General features: G+C 32.8%; 3 protein-coding genes across 3 annotated transcripts; 1 reads left to right on the top strand and 2 right to left on the bottom strand.

Annotated features, from left to right (window-relative positions):
- Positions 1-1,177: 1,177 nt before the first annotated feature.
- On the top strand, positions 1,178-3,863 carry LOC111888289 (uncharacterized). The gene is made up of 3 exons (XM_023884440.3): positions 1,178-1,599; positions 2,199-2,345; positions 2,415-3,863. Exons 1-3 carry the CDS (start codon positions 1,285-1,287, stop codon positions 3,729-3,731), a joined length of 1,779 nt encoding a protein of 592 aa, XP_023740208.1. The 5' UTR covers positions 1,178-1,284; the 3' UTR covers positions 3,732-3,863.
- A 219-nt stretch (positions 3,864-4,082) lies between these two features.
- Positions 4,083-6,373, bottom strand: LOC111888276 (protein RETARDED ROOT GROWTH-LIKE). Its single transcript, XM_023884419.3, has 7 exons — positions 5,824-6,373; positions 5,581-5,692; positions 5,239-5,398; positions 5,012-5,160; positions 4,760-4,911; positions 4,560-4,674; positions 4,083-4,478 (listed from the first exon to the last, which is right to left on the bottom strand). The coding sequence occupies exons 1-7, from the start codon at positions 6,324-6,326 to the stop codon at positions 4,341-4,343; spliced, it is 1,329 nt and encodes a 442-aa protein (XP_023740187.1). The 5' UTR covers positions 6,327-6,373; the 3' UTR covers positions 4,083-4,340.
- Positions 6,374-19,427: 13,054 nt separating this feature from the next.
- LOC111888295 (uncharacterized) lies at positions 19,428-21,803 on the bottom strand. The gene is made up of 7 exons (XM_023884445.3): positions 21,167-21,803; positions 20,934-20,987; positions 20,549-20,631; positions 20,367-20,453; positions 20,236-20,271; positions 20,003-20,073; positions 19,428-19,818 (listed from the first exon to the last, which is right to left on the bottom strand). Exons 1-7 carry the CDS (start codon positions 21,232-21,234, stop codon positions 19,783-19,785), a joined length of 435 nt encoding a protein of 144 aa, XP_023740213.1. The 5' UTR covers positions 21,235-21,803; the 3' UTR covers positions 19,428-19,782.
- Positions 21,804-27,814: the final 6,011 nt, after the last annotated feature.

The following is a 27,814-nucleotide window of genomic DNA, read 5'->3' as shown; positions in this document are numbered from 1 at the left end:
GGCATACTACATTATTCGAGGAATGTTGTCAAAAGCTTATTAGAATACACGTTGTAGTTCTTGTGAAATACAAAACGTACATTTTTAAATTGATTTTTTGTAGCATCAGAGTATTATTATGATTAGTAAAATATTAGAAAGCAGATCGATATTAATATTTTCTGTTTTTTTATTTATAAAACATATGGGTAAAGTAAAACCTAACCCGGCCCAGAAAAGTCCGGATCAGTTCTTGGCCTTGTCCAATCCTAAAAAGTAAAAACGTCAGGATAAAGCCCGACAAAAGCCCGGTCCAAAGCTATAAAACCGCATATCCGGTCAAATACATTTTTTTGGCGTTGATTATTTTCCACACTTGAAAACTCATTCTGAAAAATTGTTTTCTACTATGATTAAACAACTTCAGTTAGTTTTAACGGTTTAGGAACTTGGTTATTTTTCTATTAACAAAAAATATCATCAACTTCAAAACGATTGAAAGTTTTGAATACGGATGAATCAATACCACGAACACGAATACAAGTAACTCTTGTTATACTATAAGCTAATATCCATTGTTTTAGAAAGAAGGCGTCAATGTACAGGTGTGAGTTAAAACATCATCCTCATTGACTTTCAAAAGGCAAGCAAAGTGCATTATTGTATTCTTACTAATCTTATATTGATTGTTTCACACAAAGGTCAAGGGGTATAAGTGTAATTTCTGGGTGCTTAGTCATTACTCAAATTCAAAAAGGCCATGGTCCCACAAAACATCGACGTGTGCATTTATATATATACCCTTCTAGTCTTCTAGATTAGAATATGGTCTCACAAAACCTCCAAAGGCTAGCCAAAGTAGTTATTACAATTTACACACAACGGTGAATGGTCTTATTCATCTTTTTCACGTGTTAAAATAAAACCTTATTATTATTCATGTTAGATGTAACCAATAAAACTTGGTATTAAATAATTATACTGAAGCATAATCTCAGATTTGAATTCAACAAAATCTAGAAGCCAAGGCATTAAAATGAGATGAGAGTAGGTTAGGTACTGAAGAAGTCAAGTCATAAAGACGTGAGATGTTCCTGTTTTTTAATCACAAAAAACATTTTTTTTTAATTTTCTTACATACCAAGAAGTTGACTTTGAAACTGTACACATTGTGTTTAATTTCCAATGTCAAACACCCTTAAAAACCTAATAAAATCACAATAAAAGACAAGATCAAAAAATCTGCATCTGTTCATCCCATCAATTCAAGTAAAAGATCAAAGACTAGAGAAGAGTTAAATCAAGATGAGGAATTGGATGCTTTGTTCATTATCAGATGCTAAGCAGTTCAAACTCCGGATCAAAATCTGTGAGCTTGAAGGTTTAGTTACGGATGATATTCCAAACAAAGATACATACAAGGTACAGGTACATATAAACCTAGGAATTCCCAAAAGAGGTTATGTACCTCGAATCACAAATCAAAAAGATCATACCTCGAAACAGCAAGTGGGCCCCGATGGACGTGTCTGCTGGAATGAAGGCTTCGAGCACCGTTGTAACAACTTGGATACAAAGGGAGTGAATCTTAAAAGCTGGAAGATCAACCTTCAAGTTCATGTAAGTATTATATCATCCTACTTTTATTCTTTCTATTAAAGCATTGTTGTTTTATTTATTATTATTATTTGTTTCCATATTAAGGCATTGTACTTTAATAAATCTACCAGATTATAGCATTTTGATGGTAATAAGTAGAAATGAAATTAGGATGTTGTAATAATCAGATCAATGAAAGTACGATGCTGTTTCTTGTATTCAACCTTTTTTTTTCTATCAGTATCTAAATATGCATAGAAACTATTAGGGAGTAGGGAATAGATGTTGAATTGAACAACAAGGCTGATATATTATTGGTTAAAATCATAATAGATGTTACTGAATTCACTGGCCATTGGAGAAAGAAATTCTGCCCAATTTTAGCATTTTCCTTTCATTTTTTTTTTCTTATTAAGACATTATATTTTGAATTCTATCGAATTATAGCAGTTAAAATTGCATTATATTATGACGACATTGCAACATGCAATGCTGTAACGAGTAGAAATGAAAGTAGGATGCGATAATAAAAAAATCAACAAAAGTACATAGCTACTTCTTATTTTTCTTGTATTTAGCCTTTTTCTATCACTATCTAAATATGCATTGAAAATTACCAGGGAATTGATGTTGAATCCAACAACAAAGCTGATATATTGGCTAAAATCAAAATGGATGTTGCCGAATTCACCAACTGTTCAGAAAAACCGGTCAAACTTCCGGTCAAATGCTGCATTGGTAGCTACACCCATGAGGCCAAACTAAAGGTAGAAACATTTACAATCATAGCTAGATTCTATACCTCCAATTAGACCTTAAACATATCAAAATTACAGGTAAAACTCGAGATCATTGAAGTTCAAAAACCCCAAACCGAAAACAGCGTGCACCCGATATCTCCAACTCATCTTCTCCCATCGCTGCTTTCATGTGTAAATTTTCAAAATCAAACAAGAAACAAGACAGAGAACATGAAGATGGAGATGGAGAACTCACAATCTGAAACTGAAGAAGGAGCTGATCAAGGGTATAAGAGGATAAAGATGTTGGAGCTATTAAGAAGTCAATCTTTACATGAAGGAATCGAATACCGAAAGCAAGATAAACAACAGGCTTCAGGTTACGAATACACAGAAAAAATAAAGCTAAAAAGACTTCTCTCATGGAATATTAAAAAGCCGAAAGACGCACCACTTTTGAATAAAGAGATAGGCGGAGGTGATGACATTGATAACGAACGAAGAACCCTAATGTCATACCTAAAACCGAAAGATTCGGTAAAAAAAGATATCAAAAATAGTGAATTCATGGGAAGTGATAGATTCGAAGTGGGAAAGTGGGAAAAGAAAAGGGTAAAAAGCAGAGATGGAAAATTGGAACTTCAGACAGATATATTCCTGGCTACAATTGATCAGAGGAGTGAGAAAGCATTGGGTGAAGGAGCGTGTACAGTCATCGCCACAGTGATTGCTGATTGGCTGCATAGAAACCCTAATAATTTACCATTAAGATGTGAATTTGATAAACTGATAAGAGATGGATCAAGAGAATGGAGAAAGTTATGTAAAGAAGATATCCATAAAGGGAAGTTTCTTGACCAGCATTTTGACCTAGAAACAGTCATACAAGCAGAAATTCGACCATTGGAGGTGGTATCTGAGAAATCGTATGTGGGGTTTTTTAAGCTTGAAAACATGATGAACAAATTAGATCTTTTGCAAGATGCAATGAGTTTTGATACCATATGGAATGAGATTGAAAATGGTGATTCGAGTTTAGAAGAACGTGTTTACATAGTGAGTTGGAATGACCATTTCTTTGTTTTAAAAAAAGAAAACAAAGAAATGTATATAATTGACACTTTGGGAGAAAGGCTGGCTGAAGGGTGTAAAAAAGCTTACATTTTGAAGTTTAATGAAGACAGTGTGATCCACAATGTGGAAGATGATCAATCAAGCATTATATGTAAAGGGACATCTTGTTGTAAGGAATTTATCAAGGGTTTTCTTGCTGCTATACCTTTGGGAGAACTGCAGAGTAGTGTTGAGAAGGGTATAAATGGAAAAGCTCCTCTTCATCAACTCCTGCAAATTGAGTTCCAATATATGTGGCCCTTGCAGCAGAACTCACCAATCATGGAGACAATAAATTGAGCATTTTGTTGAAGTGTTTTAGTGTTAATAAATTCTGAAGGATTTATACACCCTCTAAGTGGAATTCAAACATTATAGTACATTTTTCCATAATTTTCTTCTTAACAAAGGTGTTTCATGGTTTTTAAGATTCTTTATGATGATCATTGTTTTGGACCAGAAAATACTTTTAGTTTCCTTATTTCAATAAAAGTTGCAAAAAGTGAGCAAGAGGCTTATATCAAAGCCTTGGGTGCTGCTTCTTTTTTACTTGGTGCAGAAAGAACAACTTCCTCTTTTTACCAATATAGGCAATGTACTTTATTATTTTACACATAATAATAATAGCAAGAAAAAGTCACACACATAAAATTGAACATTTCAACAACACCCAACCTTTTTTTTATTATTGTACATTTAAAATAGCAGAATGAATAATATAATCTGAAGAGCATTTTCTAGACATCAATTTACAAGAAAAAGGAAGATTGAGACATTGATAAAGCATATGGATAACAAAAAAAAGAATGTGTAAAAAACCCTCTATATGTATGTATAGACATTGCACCTGAGCATTAGGAAGTTTAGAGAAGAACTCTCTTCTATCTCCAAGTGATATACAAAAATTTGCTATAGAGATGTAACAGACTTATGAGCAATGTCATAAACAGAAATAAGAATTTCAGCAACTATGAGTACAATAATGACCCATTCCAGAAAATCTGATTTTCTGTTCTGGAGGATCTCTTGAAGAAAACGAATGTTATGCTGCAAGAAACAGAAAATCAAGTGTCACCATCACATCCACACAAATAAAGTGAGCAAACAAATGATAATTTCATAATTTACCTCCACAAATTTCAGTTTAAAATCTAAAGTAGCAAATCTCTGAGTCAACTCGAATTCATCTCTAAGATACTCCCAAATCTGAGCATATTTAGCATCCTTCCAGGCAATATCAGATCTGAACATGAACAACACAACATTTTTCATAAACTGTTCAACTTCAACATGAACAAAACACAGAAATTTCATGACCCAATTTGTACCTTTCAAAAAGTCCAAGCTTAAGAATGACATCTGCAAGATTTGAATTTGCCTTCCCCACCAATTGAAATAACTTTTTCCTCTTCATTGTAAAAGTTCCAGTTTTTTCCATACCACGGTTAATATCAGTGAATTCTCCAACCATCCCATCAACCTAAAACCAAAAAAAAGGAATATAATGAAATGGGTATTTGTATTTCTTTGAACAATGAGGAACTTGATTTTTGGAGTTTAGAATTAAATAATTAACCTACCTGGCGAACATAGTAATCAAGAGCAATACTCTGACCTAGAACACTACCAATTGTACGGATCCCATCAGTATTCAAATACTGCAGCATTATATAATCTAATCCACCTTGCATCCATGTGTTCAGGGTTGGTTTCTCTTTGACCTCATATTCTGAGTATCATACATGATAAAACTCACAAAGTTTTAGATTTTAGTATGAATATAATGCATGCAAATAATATAACTCACCATCTTTTCTTATCTCATTTAGCAATCCTGAAGCATGCCTTTCAACGATTTTCAGGTACCCATCAATTTCATGATCACGAACATTAAACAAGACAATTGAACCATACTGGAAGACTACCATATAACAGCAATCACTCCCACTTATACTAGCAGCCGAACCCTGAAAAACGTAAGCAATTTGATGGTATATATAACTATCACAGACAGGTTGTGAACATTCAACAAGTGTGAACCAAATACAGAAAGATGTAAAAAGATATTCAGTTTATGTGCTTAATAATTTAGCCAATAGAAGGATGCAGAACAATGAAAATGCAACAATGACGACAGGGATGGACTTACAATAAGCTCAGGGTTGGTGCTGCCAAACCTCAGGACGACATAGTTAGTCATGCGTGATGTAGGCGGGATGAAATTAGGTTTGTTTTGGTCCACTAAGCTTCTCAAATCCACACTGCACAAAATCACCACGGAATGAAATGGATATTACACATCCTTAAACCACTCCCAATTACACAATTTGATTGCGCAAAAACAATATAAAGGTGGAACACCAAGACAGTTTTTAGGACACCGTTATCATACCTAGTAGAGAAGAAATAAGCTCTGACGGGAATTGAAGGCTTCAGGTCCTCCTCGGTCACACCATCATTATACGAATCACCAACCTCGGTCACCGCAATAGGTTCATGCCACTCAGTTGTATTAGCCACCGACACCGATGGGGACGAGGAGGAAGACGAGAAATAAGAAAAACATCTAGCAGCTTTGGATGTCGAACTATAACCAAAGTACCCACATCCCGTTAGTTCAATTGCTGAAGATGATGGATACGATAATCGGCGAATGTTTATCGGAGAGCGAGGAGGATTCGTCCTTACTGATTGATGTGGTGGCCCTGGTGATGATAAGAGTGCGTTAGGGCTTGATGAGAGTGAGATGATTAATGCCTTCACTGATAGAGTCTGAGAAGAATATAGAGAAGGGTTGTGGCACATTGTGGCGGCGTTTGTCGTATGGACGTCGATTGAGCGGTGGTGCCGCCACATTTTCACCGGAGGCCGGAGCATTTCTCGGATGTGTGTCATCTGCCAGTGGCTTTGCAGTTGTTTTTACTTTTTCGTCTTTTGGCTTTACTCTTTCGAGTAAATTACACTAATAGTCCCTTGGATTTAGTTTCGGTCTTTCTCTATGCCAACACATGCACGTCACATAGTTGGACAAAATTGTAGAAAATGGTCCTTGTGGTTTTTTAAAGGGAAAATAATTTAGGAGGGTAACTATCTTTTATCCGTGTTCATATATTGGTATTTTTTTTTGTACATAAGAAAGCAACTAACTTGTTTTAACTGTTTAAATTACACTAATACTATCGGCTAATATTTGTTTTAACCGGTAACTCAAAGGGAAAATGACTTAGGAGGGTAACTACCTCTTATCCGTGTTCACATATTGGCAACTTCTTTTTTTTTGTACATAATAAAGCAACTAACTTGTTTTAACTGTGTAACATCCCAAAAATCATGACCAAAAATTTCGCTTTTAATTTAATACTAAAACCATTAATTTAATTCTCCGGCATTGGGCCCCGCCTGGCATCGAGCCTCGCTCAGTATACAGATTTGTCTCTCTTAGGCCCCGCCTGTCTCTAGGCCCCGCACGCTAAACGCATACAATCATATAACACGCTAACACATAAAGAAACATACTTTACTGTATCCCTGTCCTAAGAAACATACTCTGCTGATAATGAGATATGGAACTTCGTTCGTACTCAGCTAGTTCCAGTCAGGGCTTCAGCAGTGCAATGTGAGTCTCCTCACTGTGTGAATGGGTCAAAGGCCACAATGTCAGCCCATGTAGTCTATGAGTAGGAAGACCTGAGGGTTAGCCCTAGGCATTGTATGCTAGTATGTTATTTCGGACCAAGGTCCGATGTCGGGCGGGTGCCCGAGGAATGTTTGCATGTTAGATTATACGTGTTGTCTGTGTGATACTTGTATGTGCCTGGCAAGGAGGTGAGTGTGGGCGAGGTCCCGTATCTCATCACTAGCTAAGTACGGACAAGGTTCCGTATCTCATTATTAACAGAGTATGTTTCTTAGGACAAGGATACAGTATAGTATGTTTCTTTATGTGTTAGCATGTTATATGATTGTATGTGTTTAGCAGGCGGGGCCCAGAGACAAGCGGGGCCTAAGAGAGACATATATGTATACTGAGCGGGGCTCGATGCCAAGCGGGGCCTGATGCCGGGCGGGGCCCGATGCCGGAGAATTAAATTAATGGTTTGACAATTATGGTTTTAGTATTAAATTAAAAACAAAATTTTTGGTCATGATTTGTGGGATGTTACACAGTTAAAACAAGTTAGTTGTTTTCTTATGTACAAAAAAGAAGAAGTTGTGAATATGTGAGCACGGATAAAAGGTAGTTACCCTCCTAAGTCATTTTCCCTTTGAGTTACCGGTTAAAACAGGTATTAGCCGGTAATATTGGTGTAATTTAAACAGATAAAACAAGTTAGTTGCTTTCTTATGTACAAAAAAAATTGCCAATATGTGAACACGGATAAGAGGTAGTTACCCTCCTAAGTCATTTTCCCTTTTTTGGGATAAGAGGTAGTTACCCTCCTAAGTTATTTTCCCTTTTTCAAAAGGCCTAGACTTTAGTTTTTTTTTTTCTTTTGAAAATAACTATCTTCCTACTTAAGTGGTAGTCATTATGGTTTAAAAAGTGCACCAGTTCGGTTTTTTTTTCTAACACAGTTAATAACTAATTATTATTAAGTCACTATAAATGAGATTTTTATACCTTCTTTTAACTTTTTTTCCCTTATTTTATCATTTTTAATAGATTTTTTACCTCTCACCATTCCAACAGACAATAATCTTCAATCGCACCTATCACTACCTTCAGCGATCTCTCTTTTGCATCTCAATATCACCACCATTGTTGTTCCCAAATCTTCTTCTTATTGAAATCACATGTCGCTTGTGAATGTAGCATAGTGACTGGGTGCGAAATTCAATAAATTGATACATGATTCATACCTTAGCATGCCTAAAAAGTTTAAGTGCTCGCAATTTACCCTACGTGAAAGTTCAATGTAGCCCGTCCAAATGGTACAGTTTACCATTCTTTTTTTAAATCACATGTACCATCATAGGAGACCATCTGCTCGTATCGTCGTCCGCGCCCTTGTATAATGTCTCACAACCACCATTTTCCATTTTCATCGATGATCTCCCCTCCCTTCAATCATCTTCCCTGATGAACACCATTTTCCCACATAAACTTCCTCGGATATCTACATTTCCACATCACCACCCTCATCCCTCTCTTAATATAATTATCCCATCATCGACAATTTGACACTCATCGCCACCATTTACTCAAAGGATTTGGATTTGACAAGTTGATCAAAGCTCTAGCAACTATTTTGTCATTTATATTGGTGAGAATTTGAATTCTCTTCACATGATAACTCTTTCACTCACAAATAATATTAAACTTGAAATGGATTGCCAAAAAGATTTTTCTCGATCATTATGTTAAACTTCATGTAACGCATATTATATCTCCATTATAAACATTCTATCTATTTGTAGCCTTTTGTACGAGGAAAATATGATGAATGGTAAATTGAACGAGACATGAAACATACTATTTTAGAGTAAACTACAAGAATGGTCCCTTTGATTTAGTAAAAAAACATTTTCAACTTACACCATGCGTCAAAAAATGTAAATTTGGTCTTTGTCGAAGTTGAAATTACCATTATACCCCTTATGTTTATTTTTTATATTTGTTAAGATTTATTCAGTTGCTTTATAATTAATAAATAGAATATGAGCTCTCTGACTCTCTATCTTTCTTTGCATCTCTCCCTCTTCCTCTCTTTTGTAATTTGCTAATCAACGATTTTCTTGACGGAAATTTTGTTTTCTTTTCATCAAATCGAAAAACTTCAAGCTTCTCCTTTGACTCCACAACAACATATGTATTTCCCAACCCCCGTTACTCTCCTTTGCTCATTCTTTATCGGACACACACATTCAATCAATATAACATAATTGCTTTACAATCATCCTACGAAAATGTCTAGAAAATAGACTTTCAGGGGGACTTTTTGTCGTACAAAACAAATGTCACCGCCCTCCACTTTACTAATTATGCACAAATAAAATGCACGATATATGCATATAAGCGTAATTTCTTATGGATCATAGACATCATACAAATCCAAAACAAATTACGTCAAAATTTTATGCATCATACTTATCTAGGACATGACACTTAGAGGCTCGTACAAACATATTTCAGGCTCAATGCAAGAGAAAATAAAAAGGCTCTAAAATACACAAGTATGCCCAAATAATTTGCAAAAATAAAGAAAAATACTCCTTGTATTTTTTTATATATAAAATTATTAACAATAGTATCAAGATCGGTGTAGAGGTTATGTTGTTTGCTTTCCATCCGATCGGTCATGAGTTTGAATCCAAGAAAGCCGATTGTCTTCGTTGTTTTGAAAATTAGTATCATTGTCAATCTTGTATGACATATATTTATCCATACATAAAGTATTCAAAGCATTCAATATTTTTATGGCATCGGTGACACGTTTCTTTGATAAATCCATCTTTGAAAAACATCTATCTGTAGATGCTACACTAACAAAAATGATTAATATAATTTAACATGCAATGAATTATAACTATTAAGACTTATGAATTGAGACAATATAATCGAGTAATCCATTTTAATTGTTTCTTGATTGCTTCATAGGTTACCAGATTAGAATTTATCGATTCGACTCCCCCCTATTTTGGTTTCATCTACCACATTCTTTATGAACAACAATTATCATATGCATCAAAATTGGGCGTTTGAATTTGGCTCCTCACTTCCTATATTTAAAAAAAAAATCTTAAAAATAGATTAATTTTTATATATTAATATTACATATCCTATAAAAATTGGGCTCTTTGGAACGATAGGCCTTGGGCGGTCGTCTTATTACCCATCATTTGGGTCGGGCCTGATGAAGTTTAAATCCAAGTGAAATGAATATAAAGTCAAATATTTGTTTTTATCAAAATTTACTTTATTCCTTTCTTAACTTACTTTACAATCAAAAGCAATCCCGAGCTTTTTGTTTACTTTCATGTATCGAACTATTTACTTTAATATATTCGAAAGAGAAATTAAATATCCTTCTACCTTTTTAATCCTACCAATCTTCCTACCATTTAAATGATGACATGTGTCATATTAGTATCCTAAAATATCATTAAATCTTATTAAATGAACAATAAATATTATACATGTCACCATTTTATTGGTTATGAAGATATGTAAAAATAAAAGGTAGAATGATATTTAATTTCTCTATTCGTAAAAATATAGTCCTACATGAGGCTTGAGGATATAAGTAGTTAAAATTGGGACCATGATTCCACCATATTTACCAGCGATACAGCATGAAGTGCGTTATATATACATTTTAACATATTTATTTGTTAGTCCCGTATGGTAAGACCGCATACATATTTATACATGTATGTTGTATATAGCTTTTTTTATTTATTAATAAGCTTTTATTATCCTTGATTTAAAACAATAATTTTTTTTTCTATTATATGGCTGATCATGTAATATTTGTTTTCATTATCCTTTATTACTTTACATTTGTTTGTTTTATGATCGATAGACATGATGTAACAACCCCCTGCCATCATCCTTTATAAGAAACAATATTTGTTCTTATGTCTGATTATTAGACACATGGTACTTTGTTATATGAATAAAACTATAAATTATATATCTATAGATTATATACTTATCATGTATTCGAAGAATGTGAAAGTCGAGAGTTCGAAAAGCAAATAGAAGGTAGACTTGCCACATACTATGTTGTATGATAACTAATAAACAATATATATATATATATATATATATATATATATATATATATATATATATATATATATATATATATATATATATATATATATATATATATCCATATACTAATAAAAGAGTAGTTATTTTGCCATGTGTCACCATGTTAGGCATTGTAATAAATATCATGACACTTGTTAATCTATTGACACTTGTAATTAATATCATGACACTTATCAATCTATTAATTCTCTATTTCAAATTTCAAATTTCAAATTTTAAATTACATTTTAATCACATTAAATTAATAATATTAGAATAAAAATAAAATAAAAATTATAAAAATTATAATAAAATAAAATTTATACAAATTATAAGATGATATATTTTATGTATTTAATTGAATCAACAATTATAATTTTATATATAACTAAAAAATATCTTTTAATTAATAAGTTATTTAAAATTATTAATTAATAGTTTTGAATTTTTACTTAGAAATTTAATTAATTTTCTAACCATGGTTCCCACGGGTTATAAACTAATATATATATATATATATATATATATATATATATATATATATATATATATATATATATATATATATATATATATATATATATGGCCAAGGGGGCCATGGCCCCCCAGATTTTTTAGTGATGAATACCTCTCTTTATATAAGACCAATCAAATTTTTTTAAGCCAACTTTATGGCCCTTCCATTTATCATAATTGACTAATTAGTTCCAAAAAATATCAATATACTAACTGTTTAGGAAACACAATCTCAGAAATTTATGGAAAAATCATAACCAAATGGTGATTTTAAAAAGATACTAAATGTTAAAGGAAACTAAAACTCTACAAATGAGCCCAAAAACCTCTTCTAATTCACATTCTATTAACGCACTCCTTCAACAAATATTAAGCCCTAATCTGAAGAATATATTGGCGCCAGAAAATTTGCTCACCGGAAAATAATGCCACCAATGGAGTTCTCAAATTTGTCGGAATTCTCACCGATGAACATCGTTGCTACGGCAGGAGTGTTCATCATTTCCTCTATTCACTCTGCCATTGTTGAACTCTATGCTTTGTGCCTTTGCCGGATTTGTAAAGTTTTTCTCTTTCCCACTCGTTCTCTATCTTTCTATTTCTCTTTATCTTTTAGAATGAGATTAAAAAAAGTGTTAGAATAGGAAAAAGATATAAAATGGTAATTGAAAACCTGTCAAAATAAAACTAAAGGCTGCAACAATATTTATTTATTATTTTTTAGTTTATCATATTTTATTAAATCAAGATATGTGACGGTAATATTAGAAAAGTCAATTTTGAGTTTAATTTTATTTGTTAAAATTTATATGTAAATTGTTAGTTTTTTTAATTACTTAATTTTGTTAGTTCTTAATTGTTCTTAATTAAGATTATAATTATAGATTTTGTAAAACAATTCAAGTAAAAAAAGAATTTTGTTATACTTCAAAAACATAAAAGATCAACTATATTATCATTTACACAAGAGATTTAACAACATTTGGTATTAATTTTTTATTTAAACTTTTAAAATATTGTAACTTTTGGCTATATTTTGAAACTTTGGTTTTGGCCCCTTCGGTTCTATAGCTTGTGTTCCGCCCCTATATATATATAGGTTCAAATGTGAACCAAAAAAGATTAAGAACCTAAGAACTACTAATTTTTTTAAGAAAACATATTTCATATGTTAGATCTGATATCATTTATTCGTTATTCTCTAAGAACAAAACAGGTGTTCCCTCATCTCCTTCAATCATCTCTGATGAACACCACCACATCCACCACCGTCGGTGGAAACCGCCGAGCACCGGCGATTAAACCTTCTTCTGTCACCGGAATTTTAGATCTGAAATCACTGATGTGTCGTCTTTTTCGTTGTTGTGGTGAACCATCACCATTGTTTCTTCTCATACGGCCAAAATTCCCCATCAACAGCACCTGATAACATTCCTTGTTTTAGATCTGCTCCGACAAGCACCTACAAAACCGTTAGATTCACTCAGATATTGTTCGTTGCTACTCTCCGCCATCAAATTTGAAGCCAAAACCATTTTTTCATTCATCTCCTCCAGATCTATCATGAACCACAACCGTCAACACCACCGACGACCTCTACTACCCTTTCTGATACCAGATTTGCTTAGATCTGATGTAGATCTAAGAATTTGGTGTTATTTTGCAAATAGATTTGTTGCATCACACCAACGATGTTACACCATGGTAACTACAATATTGAAACACTTAGGTATATCAATGTCGAGTGTCGACTCCTTCCTTCTCCAGCCTTCGGTTATCAAAATACAGTAGTAAATCGTCGTCCAAAGTAACTTTGTCTGCTGTAACTCTCCTATAAGTATCTATTTCCCTTGTTTATCTCACTTTGTCAGTTATGACCAATTATTGAGTTATTTGTTTGACTGAATTGAAGTTTTGCGATTGATTATAATGTGAATTATTTTTTGATTGTTAATTGAAAATATTTTTTCCATTTTCATAAGTTAATGGATTATTATGTGATTGTTAATTGGAAATATAGAGATTCAGAAAGGTGAGTGGTCGAGCACCCTTGAGAATCGGCTACCTGCTACAGTAAAAAAAACAATTTATGAAAAAACGTAAAAAATTAAAATCTCCTTTTGGTTGCAAGTTGACTTTGAATGTAATCGATGAAAAAAATTAATGTAGTTATGAGATGCTTCGTTATATGCGATGGAGATAATGATGGCTTCCTTATTTTATTGTCGTGTAGTTTTCAACTTTACTTGATCATTAATGTTTCTTTTAGGTTATTCTCTTTTCTACATAGCTCCTTTTTAACTTTTGAATGTCTTTGCTTGCATAGTTCTATAGTACCCATAGTTCTATTTAACTAAGTAATAAATATTGTTGCTATTAATACATACATAAAGACTTAATTTTTTTAGGCCACATAGATATGTTGCTTTTTATTGTTTATCCTTCTATTAAACTGTGAATGTTTTATTAAAATGTGAATTTAGTAATTTAATCTCCATTTTTGTTTATTTTTGTTAATCTTAGTTTTAAATGTTGTTAAGTTGTGAATCTAAGTTTATTTTCTTACTTGTTCTAATATTTGTACAAAATTGTTATTCACATTTATGTTTTATGGTATTTATGTTGTAGAATGAATTTAGAATGTATGTTATTATGTTAGTTTTTCTCAAATAATGTTATTTTAGGTTTTTTAAGTTGTGAATTGTGGTGTTTTAGTGTTTTAGATATTGTTACTTCTGTTAATATAAGTTTTAAGTGTGAATGAGTTAATTAATATGTTTTTAAGTTGTGAATACTATGAATAAGAGTATAAAACTGTTTTAGTAAACTGTGAACGACACCCTTGAAATGCTACATTAAACTGTGAATTTGTATGGTGCACACAAGGTGTTTGAAGAAATGCTTCCATAAGTTCAAGTACGTTTTTCATTTGTAAATTTTGTGAGTGAGAGTCTTAACTGATTTATTAAATTATGAATTAAAGTCTTGAAACGTAAGTTTTAAGTTGAGAATATGGTCAAGAATGTATAATTTTTTGTATTAAACTTTGAACTTATTGCATTTAGTTATGAATTTTGTATATTAAACTGCAAATTGATTGTATTAAGATGTGAATTAATTGTATTAATCTGTGAATTAACTGTATTAATATGTGAATTGGCTGTATTAAGCTGTGAATTTAATATGATTTTTTTTTCTTCTAAAATATAAGATGAAAGTAGCATTATACACATATCTTATTTTATAATTTTGAATAATGTATGTAAAGATTAAACTATGAATATTTATGTAAATAAACTTTGAAATAAGCACTAACCCATAGATTCAAAGATATAAATGTAAGTTTGAAATTGATAATTGGTTATGAATGTATAATTTTTGTGTATTAAATAGTGAATTGATTATATTAGGCTGTGAATTTTGCATACTAAACTACGAATTGATTGTGTTAAGTTGTAAATTGACTCTATTAAACTGTGAATATTTAGTGTATGAAATATTGAATTAAGTTTTGAATTAGTGTCTGAAATATTAAATTAAGTTGTGAATTAGTGTCTGAAATAATAAATTAAACTGCGAATTTTGTTGTTTTAACCCTTTTCTGATTTTTTAGGGAATGATGTTGTTGGTGTTGACATTGATGCTTTGTGGTGACGATGGTTGATGGCAACATATGGTAGACTGGTACTTGGCAGTGTTAATAGTGGCGATAGTGGAAGAGTAATGATATTTTCTATTTCTCACTCATCATATTCGTTGATTTCAGATAAGTTATCCTTTTTTATGATTCACGTATATATTTTTCTTTTGATGTTTGCTTATGAAGTATGAGATAACTTATGTATATATTAAAATATAAATGAGTTTTTCATACACTGAAATATGAGATTATACTAATAAGTTGTGAATATATTGTATTAAACTGTGAATTTGTTGTGTTAAGTTGTAAATTTGTTCACATCTTAGTATAATAAATTCACAATTTAATAGATAAAAATGCCCCTAGATATGAACATATAACTGTTAGTATTAAGTTAAAAAAAATATAGTCGTGCATAGATATTTTTTGTGTATTAAACTATGAATTACTGTATTAAGCTGTGAATTTTATTTATTAAACTGTGAAATGATTGTATTAAGCTGTGAATTGACTGTATTAAGATTTGAAATTTTTATGAATTTTGTATTTGCTTCTGAAATATGAGAAGAAAGAATCATTATACATATATATGATTTTCTCTAATTTTAACAAAATTATATAAAATTTAAATTGTGAATATTATGTACATTAAATTTTGAAAAACATCAACCATTAGATCTAAATGTATAAATGTATGTTTTAAGTTAAGAATATGATATTTTTATGTATTAAAGTTTTAATTTTTTATATTAAGATTTAAATTTTATATATTAAGCGAAAATTGAGTATATTAAATGATGAATTGACTACATGTTGCTGTGATTTTTTTTAATAATTTTTGTAATAAAATATGAATGATTTATGTAAAAAAATTTGTATTAATTTCTTGTAAATATATTTATTTTTAATGTTATATAAGTATGTAAGAATGCCTTAGTTTTTATAATTATTTTGCATTAAATTCAAAATGGATGAATAAACCAGTTTATTAAACTATGAATGTAGTATTTAACATGTCATTGTCTGACTTTATATGCATATCTCATTTGGAAGAAAGAGTTGTTGTAATGTTGACACAAGTGGTTGGTGGCGGCATTTGGTGGTGGTAAAGTTTGAGTTTGATTTTATGAATTTGAGAATTAATGTAAAATTAGTTCTGTTAAGTTGTGAATTTTATGTATTAAACTGTAAATCGACTGTATAAAGTTGTATTTTATAAAAGTTTTGTGTTAAAATATAAATGAATGCATGCACGGAAGTATTAGACTAAAAAATTACGATTTTGCCGTTTTCTTACCAAAAAGCCAAAAATCAGGATTTTAACAAACTTGATACTATACACAATATATATTTAGTTATTAAATGAGGTTTTTAGGGTTCTTAATCTTTTGTGGTTCTCATTTGAACCACTCCCTATATATATATATATATATATATATATATATATATATATATATATATATATATATATATATATATATATATATATATATATATATATATATATATGACGGTTTACATGAGATTAAAATAATACAGATATACTGAGATTCAACATTGGTCACATATTTCTCATTTATCGTTCCAGCGTACCGGCAGCAACAAACAGGAGATGCCTAATTGTAAATGATTATACATATATGTTTGTTCACAGATTGAGTAATCATATATGATTATAACGGTTGGTGGCAAAAGAGGTGGTGGTGACAAGTGGCATTGGTATAAGTGGCGGAGGTGACAATGGTGGGCTCGTCTGGTGGCAGAGTTGGTGGTAGTGGTGGTGACAGTGACAGTTGTAGTGCTGGGGAAGGTGGCGGAGGTGAAAGGAACGGGTGACGCTACATAATCATTTATGATTATAACTAACCCGTTGTGTTGGTACGCCGGAATGGTAGAGTGGCAAATATGAATCATGTGGTTGAGGTTAAATCTCAAGATCTATATTTTATTTTCAATCTCAACAGAACCTACCTCTCTCTCTCTCTCTCTCTCTCTATATATATATATATATATATATATATATATATATATATATATATATATATACACACACACACACACACACTAGTCGTTTACCCGCGCTAAGCGACGGGTGTTAATAGTTTCTTTTGATAATTATTTCTCTTCGAAAACATTTATGTTTGAGCATTCAACTTTGACGTCAATGTAACGAAAAGGTAAACCCTAGCAATGAAATCTAATTTGTTTTGGAAAATGGTAATTTGTTACTTGAAAACTAACCCATTTAGGTAGATTATTTTGGATTTAAAACAAAAATATAGCATTGCCTCGGCTAAAAAAAAATTTGGAACCATGTGATTAGGTTCCGACGATGATCTGTTTTCTTTCGGCCAATGTCAAATAGTTTCATTTTAGTGAATATTTTCTTACGGCGACGAAAGTTAGTGATTTAAGGTTTATGGTTTGTGGCGACGAAAATTAATTGGTTCAAGGTTTATGGTTTATCGTTTGTGGCGACGAAAATTAATTGGTTTAAGGTTTATGGTTTGTGGTTTAGACTTATAATTTATGGTTTGAGGTTTATTTACTTTGAAAAACATATTCTCAAGTAAAATATAGTATCACAATAAAGATAGGTGATTGTCAAAGATAACTTTTAAGAGTTTAGTTTTTAAAGTTTATGATTTGTTGTTTAGTGTTTAGACTTAGGTTTAAGGTTTATTTTCTTTAAAAAAATGTTCTCATGTAAAAATATAGTATCAGAATAAAGATAAGGTGATTGTCAAAAAATATTTTTAACTAAAAAAATACTTTTAACATAAAAAGGTTTGGTGGTTAACTTAAATAGAAAATTTCATAACATTTTTTAAATATTTGTAAGGTTTAAAGTTGAATTTGGTTTAATAGTATAACCGTGATTCCACGGGTTATAACCTACTTTCTACTAAAAGTGAAGTTGAATTTGATTTGTTATTATTTCAGTTAAAATCGAATAATACAAAAAGAAGAGTAAATTACATAAATGGAACCTATGGTAAGATGAAATTTATAGTTTTAGTCTAATTTTTGAATTTCTTACAAAAGTAGTCCTTATTGTTTAATTTACTTTCATTTTTGTTTCCTACAACTAACTTTGCTATTAAAAGTCTGTAAACTCATACTTCAAAAAAGACAACATTGCGCTTTTCTTTCCCCTTTTTGCTGTATATAACTGGTTTGCGAAAAATACTCATAAAATTGTTGTTCAACAAAGTAAACAATGCATTTCAATGATTTGATGGATTATTTATCAAATTAAAATCATATATTTCATTTTTGACCACTAATATTCCTAGTGTACCAGATAGGAAATAATGTTGCTACATGGTCCTTTTATATGGTCCCTACCAAAAAATTAGAATTAATGAAATAATGAAAAATCTATTGCCGTAAATTTGGTTTCCATTTAGAACAAAAATATGCATATTAATGTGAAACTCAAAAGAATTTTCGTAATAAAATTATTTTAAATTAGACTGTTAGGTTGTGAAAGAATTTCAAACTATTTTCTATGTAAAAAATAAAAATAACCTGAACTTATTGTTTTATTATTACAATTATATCACATTTAACAATATAACATAACAAAAATAAAAATATATATCAAAATTGGAGTTACATTGACCAAGTACATAAAACTGATGATAACAAAAACTAAAATCATTTTACTCAAGAATACAAGTTTCACAAAAGAATAATCTCAATCTGTTTTGTCTATACAAAATGTGACTTTTTCTTCTTGCATTAGCTTCTGTATAATATTGGATTTTCATTTTGCCTTAATCAAACATTATACCTTTGAAAAGTTACCCAAAGATTTCATTTTCTTTTTCCTGTTTGATTAAGAAGGAGATTTGCATCAGACCTTTTGTTAAATAAAAATATGATAGATAAAAAAAGAGTTCACCAGAAAAAGCAACAAAGTATTAAGGACATTTGTAACTACAATTACTCAAAAAAAAAAAACCATTATACCGGTACAAATTCAAACATGGAAATTGTCCAGCAGCAGCACCCGTCATTAGTGAGAGTAACTTAAATCCAAAGGTAAACTCAAACCAAGAATACCCTTTATAGTTGTAAATGATATCCAAGGACAGAATTGTCATTATTCTAGAAAAACTTTAACATCAACAGTAGCATACAAGAAAATCAAGAAGGGGTAAAATTTTCTTTAAACAAAATCATAGAGCCTATGTAGATATTAGAACTCCAACTTATGAAACCAATAATTCAACACCATATTCTATAATCTTTCATCAAAGTTGTATACAACAACATATATAAACTGATAACCTTTGATCTTCTGTCAGATCTGTAAAAACACTTTATCAATAGAATTAGATGAACTAAAATAATACATCAACAATCTTACTTTCTGTTAATATACCAAGAGCACCATCAAGATTAGTTCAGTTGAAAAAACCGACAAACCCATATCAGTTGGTCTTTTCTGTAGTGTTATCTTCAACAACCTGCAAACAACAGATGAGCACACGTAAACAACCTCAAATTTTAGTCATGTGGAACACATTTAATCAAAAATGCTAAATCATGTGGAGCCTAATACAAAAGAAAATCCTACATATCAGAGTCTATTGACATAAATCATACATTCAAATACAAGGAAAACAGTAAATTAAAGAGACATACTTGTACCTGATTTCGTGTATTGACCATATTACACCACAAAACCATCAACATCACAGTCAAAGCTATAGAACCAATATCTGAAAATCAAAACCACAGTCGAAGCTATAGAACCAGTTATAAAAATAAAATGTGAAGCTATATTACCCATATTTAAAAATCAAAATAGAAGGTTAGGTGTCTTCATTTTCAGCAGATCAAGTCAACATATTGAGTTATAGAACTTGGTGGGTAGGTGTTACCATTACGTATCCAAAGTCTTAAATTTCCTTTGAGGACTGGAAAACAAACACCATATCTCAATATTAATAATGAAAATGTGTGCCATTGATGAACTCCGATTTAAATATAACTAATAATTTTGATTTGTTACATTGGATCAGCCTAGAAGGAGAAAGCACCAATGCAACACCGATAAGAGCAAGTGAGCAACACACTATAAGGACTTCACCAGCATCATCTGTCAAATTCAAATGAATCTCACAATGGAAAATTGAAAATCAAGACCATAAAGACCATATAGGGGCAAAAAGGTCATTAAACAACAAAAATTACTTTTTTTCAATATCTTCATCAACGACACCAACCAATGATCAGAGCTTGCAGGGCACAAATGTCTATTACCAAATTCACCACTCCTACAAAACACAACGAGTTTTAAGTGAGCATCTAAAATAAGTTCATATCTTATTTACCTTCTATTGGAAAAATGTCATTAATCACCCAATTTATTAAACTTTAATCCACCGTAGCCAACATCCATGTTTAATAAAATCAATCTCAATTCAATTTATGATATGCAACACCTAGGTTAGAAATCTTTTAGCTAGACTTAGATTCATAAACAAACCAGATACAAATAAACAAAAATGAAAACAGAGTAAATAGAAATCACCCACACAAAGATGAAATTTATCAGGTTCGATGAACAAGGGGATACCTCTTGATTTGAGAATTTTTAATGCTTAGCTGATGACGTTGGTAAAGACACAGTCTGTAACAAAAAAAAAAACTCACAAAATCAATATATTTCAGATTTTAATCGACGTTCTTGGTGGATCCGGCTACACCCAAAACAATAAATTAAGATAAAAATAAGTAAAGAAAGACATTAAGTGCTTTTGTCTCTTTGAACCTAGTGGGAAATAGGTAATCTGGAGTAGATGGATTTACCTAGAAACTGTAATAACTCCATATATTCCTCTTGTATGGGTGGTTGAAGAATGACAACTCTTGGTCATAGCAGAGACGGAAATGGAAGAGCGAGGGTGAGGAACGGCGGCTAGGGTTCTTTTGGGTCCAGGGTTTAGGGTTGTGAAGATTGGACGTTGGCGCCTGGGGATATATGTGGGCAGGTCCGATATCAAGGGCAATGTGATCGTGAACGAAAAATTTGGGATTCAAATGATGGATTGAGCGGGAGAAAGCGGACTCGATGATGGTATCAAATCAGAAAATCAAAATCCTAAATCAAGGTGGTGCAATGCTATTTAAGAGAGATACAGAGATAGATAGGAAGGAATAGAAAAGAGTGTTGTAGCTCGCTACTGGACGATGTTAGTGAGATGGTGGTGGAGGTAGTAGCCGATGATGGTGATGTAGGTGATAGTCGATGGTGGTGTAGGTGTAGAATGAAAGAAAGAAAGAGGTAGTGCGACGATTTTGAAATGGAGAGGAAAGAGTGGAGGTGCGGAGGGTTATATAAACGGCGAAGAAGATTAACAGTGGAAGAAAGTGCTACATAATGGGAAAGGTTGTTGGCCAGGATTGGTGATCGGACCGAGTCAAGAGCCATCAAGGCAAGGTTTAAAGACGGATAAGATTTTTATTTTGTCAATGCATAAAATAGTTGTAAATGCTGTTTTAGGGGGTGTACCTCTTAAAATTCAAATCTTGTAAATGTTTTTTAAGGTATATATATACACCGCAAAACCCCCACGTACCGACGTGATAAAAAATGTAATATTCATATGTGAATATAAACCAACTACACTGCAGCCACCATTGGTCCATATATTTCGTTTTGCCGCAAAACCCTCAAACGTACCGACAGATAGTTGGTGACGATGACGAATATTCATACATAAATAAGTGTGTGTGTGTGTATATATATATATATATATATATATATATATATATAAACCCTCAAACGTACCGACAGATAGTTGGTGACGATGACGAATATTCATACATAAATAAGTGTGTGTGTGTGTATATATATATATATATATATATATATATATATATATATATATATATATATATATATATATATATATATATATATATATATAATTATGTATGTGTCTATTCTCAGGTGATTATTCATATATGAATATATTTATACATATATGAATATAATATGTTCCGTCGTCTCGATACGCTGGAGGGGTTAAGCGGCATATTTGAAATATGTGAGAATATACTTACCTTTAGATTCACGTATGAATATTAAGTTCCTCTGTCACGCCAGTACGTGAGAATATTTTGCGACAAAAAGAAATATGTAGCCTAAATTTGTTATCACGTTCTCGATTTCATAATTGTCCTCATTTGAACCTTCTCATATATATATATATATATATATATATATATATATATATATATATATATATATATATATATATATTAAATTGTTGGTCCAAATTATGTTTATATTAATGCATTGACGACCTTTCTTGTCAAAGTGTGGCATCTTTAATATGAAATTCTATACCATTCATAAACTAAGTTTATCCTTGACACAAAATCAACCATAAATAGATACATATATGTATACTTAATTTGAAATAGAGTATCAAGCTAAATCTACATATGCATCGAACTTGCGACACTCATGGAACCGGAAAACTACTCCAAATTTCATCGAACTTGTGACACTTTCTTCATCCTTGGGACAATTCCAACCGACAACAGAGGTTGACAAATGGAGATGTGATTTATCAGGTGATGGCGAATATATGATCGATTAGCCAAATAATCTAGTTCCCTAACGGGGTATAATCTTGGAAACAAACCAACGAGCATTTTGCAGGGAGGTAGATGAAGGACCATATCATATTTTACTTAGGTTCCCCTTTGTGAAAACCGTATGGGAATGGATATGGATGTGGTGTAGCTTGCCATACACTCAACTTAATACTATGCGAGAACTAGTCGACTATGCAACAAAGTGGGGCCGATACACGAAGAAAATGAAGGTCTTGATCGGTATATGTTATTGTAACATCCTGAAAGTTAGGTATATCTTTTTAATCCTTCTTCTTTTCCGAGTTGTCAAAATTATCCCAAAATAGAAAATGGTGACAAGTGGGTACGATGGGCGTACTGAAGAGTACATTGTGCGTACCCATGGATGTGCCTTTGACGCGGATCCTACCCGGTACGCTGGGCGTACCATAGTTATGCTGGGCGTAATGCGCCCAGACTCAAAATCCTAAATGGGACATGAGCACTATAAAAGGAATGTTATGGCCTCCTTCCCAGCCACCATTTCCAGAGAGTGAAACCCTAAAAGAGCTAAACCTTTGTTCTAAACTTGTGTGTGTGTATTTGAGCTTGAAAGTGTCATTGTGTGCTTGTGAAGAAGAGAAGAAGACCTTGAAGAGGAAAGATTGGAGTCCAAGCTTCTAGATCTGAGCTAAACTGAGTGGGGAGCTTCTCACAAAGGTAAAAAGCTTCAAATTTTACCACTCTTTTGTTATGAACATCATATAGGAGCATTTTTAGGGTTTAAGTCCCAAAGGTGGAGACATTTTGAGCAAAGGAACTCCATGGACCTTGATCTACCCCATTTCAGTGTATTTTGTGTTATAAATCCATAAAAATCCAATCTTGGACGTTAATATTAAGTCATGCATGAGATTAGGGCTTAATGGGGAAAGAGGATATGTGTTTAAAGTGATTGGTGACCTTTTCAGCCATGCAAAGGCTTAAAGGTTTCGACTTTATGGCTTAAGAGATAGTAGAGTGCCTGGATCTGAGATACGAGCTTATGTTTTACTCTATTCAGACCAAAAATCATGAAAGTATGAAACTGGGACTTACGTTGGGCGTAATCCCAATACGCGCCGCGTAGGGGGTCGAGTTCCTCGATTCTGGATGACCACGGAGTACGCCCCGCGTACAGATCTGGTACGCGCAACGTACCTCCCTACAGTTTACTTTCGTTGACTTTTAAGGTTTGGTCAACATGTGCACTTTTGGACCATTTGAGGGGTAAAATGGTCTTTTAGCCTTCTGAGAGAACATAGGAAGGGATTAGTCTAACCTTGAGAGTCGTTATTGATTTGCGATAATTACTTTATGTGATTAGGCGAGGGCTAGGTCATTGTTTCGAGTTCGGGGATATCGAGCACGTGAGTTACTAGACATCATATGAGGCGAGTCTTCACACTATACTTACCACGAGTGGTATCTTTGTGTGATTGAGATGTCTTATGTGCTGATTTGTGTATTGTGATATTCTGCATTATGTCTCTGTGATTTATACTAAGTATTGTTATTATGAGCTTATTGAGTTAGGACCGGAGGGTCCGCCTGAGTTCTGGGACCGGAGGGCCCCACTGAGACACATTGACCGGAGGGTCTTATCTGAGTATAGCCATGACATGCTACCGAGATGTGTGGTATTTTGGGGAACTCACTAAGCTTCGTGTTTACCGTGTTATGTGTTTCAGGTTTTGTCAGGATCGCAGGAAGGCACCTATAACGCCCGCGTTTATGGGCTAAGCATTATTAGATGATGTAATAGTCTAGGTCAACTTTGTAACTCTTTTTGAAGTAATAAAAGATGAAATATTTGAGTATTATGTGAATTATGTGAATTTATATGCTTATTATTTATTTATAATTTTATAATAAATAAATGATAAAAATAAGCATTAAAATTAAAGTGTGAGATAAGCCCGATATCTTTACATAAAGTTCTAGAGGTTGAAACAAGGATTCCGGGGATATAAAGAACGCCCAAATTTGACTTCGTACGAGGAAGTTATGATTTTTTGAAGTTTCGACTTAACGGTGTACAACTCGAAGTTCGAATATTAGATCAAACGATTTTTAGTTGACACAGCCTAAACGAGAATCAAAGATCTCGTTAATAGTAGCGTAAAGATAAAAAGTCAGACGAAAACGGGCGTCGGATGAAGAAATTATGAGATTTTAACGGACCAATCATGTCCCGGCTTGTTAATAATATAACTTTTAAAATAAAGTCAAAATTAGCCGACGAAGTCTAAATGAAAGTTGTAGAGTACGTTCCCACCTACTCGTGGATATAAAGAACGTCGAAAACGGAACTCGTATGCGAAAGTTATGACTTTTAGAAGTTAAGTGTTCAATTTTGCGAAGCTGGATGTGAGGCTACGCCCAGTGTAGACTTCAGACGCCCCGCATACGAGGACCCTACGCCCCGCGTATTGAATTTTTCTACGGTTCCAGAGACGGCCACGTCGCACCACCTGGAGACCGCCACCTCGCACCTTATCCGAACGACGGCCAGCGTAGTTGAGTTGTATGCCCAGCGCATGGTCCGAGGATCAGGCCCTATATAAAAGGTGTGAAGGCAGCCGGATTTCTTGCACATTTCCACTTCTCTCTCTCTCTAACTCACCCAAACACCCCTTCAAAGCCTAGGTACCTTTCTAGCGATAAAAGAAAACCTCGGAGAGCCCGGAGTCCCCGAGAAAAAGAGTTTTTCGGTTTGAAACTCTGCCCACGTAGAGCCCGGTTTTCAAGCAAACTTCCAGGTTTCATTAGAGAAGGTTATTTTTAGAAGTGAGGTGTTGTCCAAATCACTTTGTATCAGGTGAGTGTATAGTCACTTTCATCTTACACATAAATATGAAGTATTTTATATAAATTATGTGTTATGTGTATATATGTTATCTATTTACCTGAGATGCTTGCTGGATGCAAGATCTGAACTTCTTTCTTTCAGATCTGAAACTTTTTTCTTTAGATCTACTATTTCTCATCTCAGATCTACACTTTCTCATCTCAGACCTAAACTTTTTCTTCATATCTAAACTGTATACCATGAGATCTATGTTGGATGATAGATCTGAACTTCTTTCCTGCAGATCTGAACTTTTTTTCAGATCTAGACCGTATATGTATTTTAAGCTTTGAAATTTATGATGGATGAAAGATGTAAACATTATATTTCATATATAGACTGTATAAATATTTTTTGAAATTTATGCTGGATGAAAGATGTAAACATTGTTTTTTTCTCAGATATGGATTGTGTATGTATTTTATATCTAGAAATATGTTGGGTAGAACAATGGGTAGATGAAATAGATGATGTGTGTTAAAATGATGAGAGGCCTCGATTGTATACGATGTTTAAGATGATCCAGTCGTCTAGCGGAGTATAGATGACGACCACAGACTTTTCTAGGCAGTCCAGTGGAACGCTAGCAGGCTCGCAACCTGTAGGTGTTTTTAAAGATGTACTCCATCCCCCCATGGTTTCCTTACGGACACATATGGCTGAGGAATCCCCTTAGCAGTAGTGCCTATCCCGATGAAATTCCTTAGGATAGGTCCCTTACAATAGATGCTTTAGGGACGTAAAGTGAGGATAACGGGAACGGGTGATCGGGTTAGTGATTTGATGAAAATAAATAATGAACTTATTATTGTGGGTTGAAAACCCTATATGCTCACCAGGCTCCCCAGCCTGACCCACTCGGTTTCTTGTATTACAGGTAGTGGCAAAAGCATAGTTGGATGATTTGTCGAGAGGTTACGGAATTGAGGCCAAATAGTGTTTTGTGGCCTAAGATGTTTATTTCTTTTTAGTTTATGCTTATGGTCTATATCGATGATTGACAACCCGAGTTTTTTTGTAATGCAATGAAAATACATTTCTTTAAGAAATGCTTTGATAAAATTTATATCATATTTTGTTTTGGGAACAAATTTTGCAATACTTTTCTTAAGAAGTTACTTTGATTTTTATTCAAAAGCATAAACGAAATCGATCTTTTCTGGCCGTAAAAATGGGGATGTCACAGTTGGTATCAGAGCATTAGTTTAAGCGAACTAGGAATTTGTAGGATTTCTAGACTTAAACTTAGAATGCTAAGCGATGATCGTGAGATGAGTGTCTTCCATATTTTAGACACGAGCACTAGTTTATTTTAGGAAAGATGCCTAAAATGATTTTATGTGCTAAATGCTTTATGCTTTCCTTATGTGCTATTATTTGATCGAATCTATGGTCTATTGCCGACCGGATCCGGAAACCTTATGTGTTTAGGATTCTAAGCGTACGAATACGATATTAGAACTAGCATGTAACGTTTCGGAGTGACAAGGGGATGTCACAGTTGGTAATTTGGTGTATAGATCGAAATGGAAAAGACTCGAAGTGGAGCTAGAAACACAAATGAAAACAGGAATCAGCGGCCTCGTCTCGAAGTGATTGAGCAGGTGTCGATAGTCGAAGTTGCACCCGATCCAGTCATTATGGCCGGAGTACAAGCCATGATTTGGGAAATGATGGTTGAACAAAGGGAAGACATGAGACAAATGTTGCTGAATAACAAAAGTGAAGCTTCAATGCCTGTTGAACAACCAGAGCGAAGTAACAGAGAGTCTGAAGAAAGGAATAACAGTCGCACTGTCAGTCAGGTGGAACCCCCGGTGATTAGGAGGAACAACCATGATGAAGGAGACGAGAGGAACGAATGCAAGTATAAGGACTTCACAACTTGTAAGCCATCAACTTTCACAAGGAAGGAGGACCCAATTGGATTCATTGACTGGATATCAGAGATGGAATTGGCTTTCATAGCATGTGATTGCAAA

The sequence above is a fragment of the Lactuca sativa genome, chromosome 2, assembly GCF_002870075.4.
Source record: "Lactuca sativa cultivar Salinas chromosome 2, Lsat_Salinas_v11, whole genome shotgun sequence".
Lineage (NCBI taxonomy): Eukaryota > Viridiplantae > Streptophyta > Magnoliopsida > Asterales > Asteraceae > Lactuca > Lactuca sativa.
Note: the sequence above shows the minus strand (reverse complement) of the source record. Positions and strands in the feature narration are given on the sequence as shown.